Genomic DNA, 5,172 nt, shown 5'->3' with positions numbered 1-5,172 from the left:
CCGGGGCGGGCCGGGCACCGCACGCCCCTCCGGGGGGGGATTCGGGGGAGGGGGGGCGGCCGCCCTATATATTGCAAAGCTGCTCGGGACTGACCTCCCCAGCGCCGGGAGCTGCCGCGGCGCCTGCCCCCCCTCCCCTTCCCCTCCCCTCGGGGGGGGCTCTTTCTCCCACCGCTGCCCCCCCCCCACCCCGACCCCCCCAATCCTCCGAGGAGGAGGAAGGCGAGGGCCGTATATGAACGCGGCCGGCTTCCCCTGCCTGCGAGGCATGTGTACGCTGCCGGCGCCCAGCCCCGCCGCCGCGGCCAGTCCCGGTTCCCCCGGGCCGGCCCGGGGGTCTCCGCCCGCCGGGCAGGCGCCGCCGGTGAAGCCGGAGCCGAGGGGCGGTGGGGGCAGCCCTCCTCCTCCTCCTCCTCCTCCTCCTCCTCCTCCTCCGCCCCCCACCGAGGAACAGCCGCCCCCCGCCGGGGGTCGCCGGAGGAAGCGGCCGGTGCAGCGGGGCAAACCCCCCTACTCTTACATCGCCCTCATCGCCATGGCCATCGCCAACGCCGCCGAGAGGAAGCTCACCTTGGGGGGCATCTACAAGTTCATCACCGAGCGCTTCCCTTTCTACCGGGAGAACCCCAAGAAGTGGCAGAACAGCATCCGCCACAACCTCACCCTCAACGACTGCTTCGTCAAGATCCCCCGGGAACCCGGCCATCCCGGCAAGGGCAACTACTGGACGCTGGACCCGGCCGCCGAGGACATGTTCGACAACGGGAGCTTCCTGCGCCGGAGGAAGCGCTTCAAGCGCACTGACATCACCACCTACCCCGGCTACATGCAAAACTCCAGCGCCTTCACGCCCCCGCCCGCCGGCCGCCCCGCGGCACCGACAGCCCCCTACCCCAACGCCCTCTGCTCGCCCGGCTACGGCCCCCAGCTCTCCGGCGCCGTCTTCCACCCCTACGCGGCCGGGGCAGCACCGCCGGCGCAGCATCCCAGGATGTTCAGCATCGACAGCCTCATCAGCGGGCAGCAGGCCCTGCAGCCCTCGCCGCCCGCCGAGTTGGGCCACCCGTCGCTGGGCTTGCCCGGAGCTGAGCTGGCTCCCGCTTGCTCCACCGGCACCTCCGAGCCTCCCTGCTTCCAGGCTCAGCCCGTCAGCCCCGGCTTGTTGGGCCGGGCCGGCCCCAACACCCTGGCTTACCCCTACGCCGCTTCGCCGCCCCACCTGCCCGTGGCACAGGGCAGCTACTCTCCCGGCAGCCCGCAGCTCTACGGGGCTCCCAACAGACTGGCTCTGCCGGCCATGCGGCCCCCCGCCTGCGCCGAGCACGGCGAGCAGCTCCTGGGGCTCTCCGCGTCGCCGCTCGGCCAGTTCGGCTCCAGCAACACCTACATGAGGCAGCCCAATTTCCCCGGCCTCGAGCGGTACATGTGATGGGGTTTGGGAGGGTTTGGCTGGACGTCCCCAAGCTCCCACGAGCATCTCTGGACACGCGGACTTCTCCCCGCTGTGGGGATCGGCTGGGCTGGAGTCGGGGGTCCCCGGCCTCCGGCCGCGTGCGGACACACAGCTGCGGGGGGACGTAGCTCTTCTCTTTCTCGGCTTATTTTTAACTGGAGGCAAGGCGATGTAATTTTCTGCCCCATTCCCTCCCGGAAAAGGCGCTTTTTGGCTGCATCTGCCAGGCAGGGCTCCCTGTGCCCAGGGGGTGTCCCCTCTGCACAGCCCGACCCCAGGGATGCTGTCTGTGGCAGGGCACGCTGGGGCACCCCAGGGCACCCTCGGGGGACCCCCGGGGTGAGGAGGAGCACACCCAGGAGGTGGGTGTGTGGTGTAACGTGCAGGAACTGTCTCACAAATGGGCTTTCTCCTCTTTTCCCTGAGTGCCTCCTGTGTAACTGGAATGAAAGTTATCAACAAAACACCACTAAACCAATTCACTGGATTTTAAATGAATATTTAAGATGTTTATCATTTCCTTCCCCTGTAGAAAAAAAAACCAACACCCTGACTACTTCTTTTTACTATTTTTAAAAGTAACTTTTATTGTTAGAAAGGACTTTTTTAAAATAAAGCTTTTCCTTCCAACATGTCTAGTGCTGCTGTTCCTCTGGCTCTGGCCGGACCTTGGCGAGAGGAAATTACCAGTCTTGTAACCGGTGGGAGACAGACTCATGCTGCTGTTGCGACACTGCCATGTCTAACATTTTTAGTGACACTTTCTAAAGCTGTCTATTTTATTACAATTTTTTAAAAAGCGAATGGTAACTAACCACTGCCAAGCCATGCGAAGACTGCAATAAGCTCTCTGTCACCTGCAAGGTTTGCCCACGCAGGTCTTACTGGACTTGATGGGTTTTATTTGCATAGCAGGGAACGTGTCTTCCCTCCGAGGAATCCCTTGCAGGTGAAACTCTGATTTAGCACATCAAATTAGGAAATCGGAGCTTTCCTTCCTAGCAACAAAATCAATTAAAATTCCAACCTGTTCACTAGCCAGGCTGCTGCTCGTAATTTACAGGACTGCCAGCCAGACTGTCTTGCCAGCTTTGAAGGCAGAATTCCCCATCCCTGCATTTAGCTTTTTTTAACTTAAACATCCTCTGGGTAAAAGTGAAAAGCTAGGATTTCTCTCCTGTTTTTCAAGGGTGTCCTCTGAAGCAGAGCAGTTTCTCGTAGTCCCTATTGCACCTTCCTCCTGCTTAAGGAGGAGTTGGATGTCAGTTGAGCATCTCATTCCCTGGCTGCTGGTCATGACCAAAAGCTGGGTCTACAGGCAGGTACGCAAGGAGTCAGCTTTTGCCCACAGCTTAGGAGCTCATGGCTTTTCATTCTTTTGTGGCATGTGCTCTGTAGAAACTGAGAGTGGAGTTAGTATGAGGGGAGGGAAGAAAATGCTTTTTTCCTCTTGGCTTCCTTAAAATTGGGGCTTCATCTGTCTCTAAAAACTGGCAGAGCTCTGGTCTGCTGCCTTCGGCTGAGACGCTGGGCTCTGAGTCTTGTCTCTGGTCCCTCCAGCTTCACCTTCCCAGCTTTCACACTGGTCCCAGCAGCAGCTTCTGTGCTTTTCCCTTAGTGACAGCCCTGCTCAGAAAGGCATTGTAAAAAAACTTATCCCTTAAAATACTTTGGCTCTCTACAGAAGATACCTATAGACAGAGATCTTCTATCTAATGAAAGTTTGCAAAGCGCCATTCCTGTCCGTAACATACTGTCTGTATAGATGGACTGGAGGGATGCTGAAATAACTGCTTGCAAGGACAGTCAGTAGAAAGGACACTTGTCATAGCTCACGTTCATTCTCAGGGCCTGACCCTGCAATGTTTTGCAAACAAAAGCACTTTTGAAGTCTTGCCTAAGTATCCAGGGAGTCAGAGCCAGATACGTGCTCAAAGCACCGGGCCTGCTGGTTTCCCTCCAGTGCTGCTGGGTGGCAGGCTGGGACTCTGCTGGGTTGGCACCGTGAGCAGGAGGGTTGCTGAAGCAGGGGACAACCAAGTACTGGCATGAAAGGAAACCAGTGGGGGGGGGGCAGAGATGCTGTGGTTCTGCCTGGGCGGGATGCGCTGGGAAGAGGTGGCTGAGCTGAGATATCTCAGACCAGGCTGAGCCTGCTCCTCCCCAGTCACCCTGGAGCCCTGCAGGAGTGGAGAGCCAGTGTCAGAAAGGGCTTTCCAAGTTCCTGGCATCTCTGGGTGTTAAGTACTGGTGGAGCCAGGGAGGCTCAGGGTGTCTGAAGGGCTGCGCTGTGGCTTGTTTCTGTCCCCCAGCCGCCTGTACCCTCCTGCCACGGAGCTCTCTGGAGAGCAGCACCCAGCTCCAGATCTGGGGGGGGGTCTGCAGGAGACCCATCCTACCCCTGTGCCTGTGCAAGAGGGGTCTCTTCAGCCAAGGGAGCTCTGGCATGAAGCAAGAGTCACCACAGTGGGCTGGATTCCCAAAAACTTCGCTTGGGGAGAGTGGACGACCCTATCCCGGTGTGTCGGGACAAAGCCTGGTGTGCATCGTTGGGTTGCACATCTTCCCAGGGCACCGTATCTCCCCGTCTGCCAGACAGCCCTAGCCCAGAGCCCCCTGCAAGTGGCAATAAACCACCCTCACCGCAGGTCTTATGCTGCCAAACAAGCTGGAAAGTGTGGGGAACAGACCCCTTTTCTTCTTTTTCCTGTAGATATTAATCCTTACATGCACAAACCTCTGGCAACTTGTATTGTGATTGTCATTAAACTAATGCCTTAAGAGTGTCTTCTTGGTTAACTTAATGTATCCCAACCAGGCTTTTAAGCTTTCATTTCAAAGCTTTGTTTACAGTTAGGGTGAATCTAGCAAATGAGTAGGATTAAAGTGTCATGTAAAGCATGAGCCTTGCTGGGACAGAGTAGTTTTAAGCTTTGTAAAGTTTATACCCGAGCCCTTCATCTGTTTTAGTGTCTGTTCGATGTCCCTGTTTAGTGAATAAGAGGGATTTGAATGAAACAGGAGTAATTATCACCCAGATTTCAGTTGTGAAACCAAATCTCCTTTGAAATCCTCCCCTCTTTATTTAGGGAGTTTAGGGAATATTAAGCAATGACAGTCATAACTATCTCGATCTTGCTCACACAAAAGCCAGAGGCAAAACTTTCTTTGCTCGCCGATATTGTGGAATGAACGTCATCCTTCAGGGTGATGGCAGGAGGTCCTCTGGACATCCCACGGTGGGGAGAGCCCCGTCTCGAGCCCGCTAGATGCAGCGGGGGGTTGGAGTTGATCCCAAGCACCAAAGAGATTTGGCTGGCGATCTGGGCTATTGCCAAGACAGTCTGACTTCTTAGGGAATGGCCCTTTGCAAATCGGGCTGAATTCAGATCTCTCAGGCTGCACATTCAGAAACAAATAACCAAAATGACCTGCCACTTTGAAAAGATGCTTGTTTTCCTCTGGGAAATACTGGCTGTTCAGGGAGGACCAACCGAGCCACCATGTCTGTCTGCGTACAACAGCGTTCTGCGTGTTTCATGCTTGTACCACCTTCCCACAGCTTCCCCACGGGTTTAAACAAGCAATAAGAAATGCTCTTTCCAGCTGATATTGCCAAGTTATAAATAGTGTTTTCCATCTGGTTGCAAACAAACACAGCATTAGATGAAATTTTAGTCAAAGCACATTTCCTGAAAACTTGTTGGTCCCTCTGGTAG

At 56.0% G+C, this 5,172-nt stretch overlaps 1 protein-coding gene across 1 annotated transcript; it reads left to right on the top strand.

Annotated features, from left to right (window-relative positions):
- Nucleotides 1-235: 235 nt before the first annotated feature.
- Nucleotides 236-1,454, top strand: FOXE3 (forkhead box E3). The gene has a single exon (XM_069788340.1). It carries the CDS (start codon nt 236-238, stop codon nt 1,427-1,429), a length of 1,194 nt encoding a protein of 397 aa, XP_069644441.1. The 3' UTR covers nt 1,430-1,454.
- The last annotated feature ends 3,718 nt before the right edge of the window (nt 1,455-5,172 follow it).

This window comes from Haliaeetus albicilla, chromosome 8 (genome assembly GCF_947461875.1).
Source record: "Haliaeetus albicilla chromosome 8, bHalAlb1.1, whole genome shotgun sequence".
In the NCBI taxonomy this organism is placed as follows: domain Eukaryota; kingdom Metazoa; phylum Chordata; class Aves; order Accipitriformes; family Accipitridae; genus Haliaeetus; species Haliaeetus albicilla.
This window is presented reverse-complemented; position numbering and strand designations above follow the sequence as displayed.

Bases quoted from the DNA above. Each gene is read 5' to 3' on its own strand.
- FOXE3 (XM_069788340.1), top strand. From the start codon at position 236: ATGAACGCGGCCGGCTTCCCCTGCCTGCGAGGCATGTGTACGCTGCCG.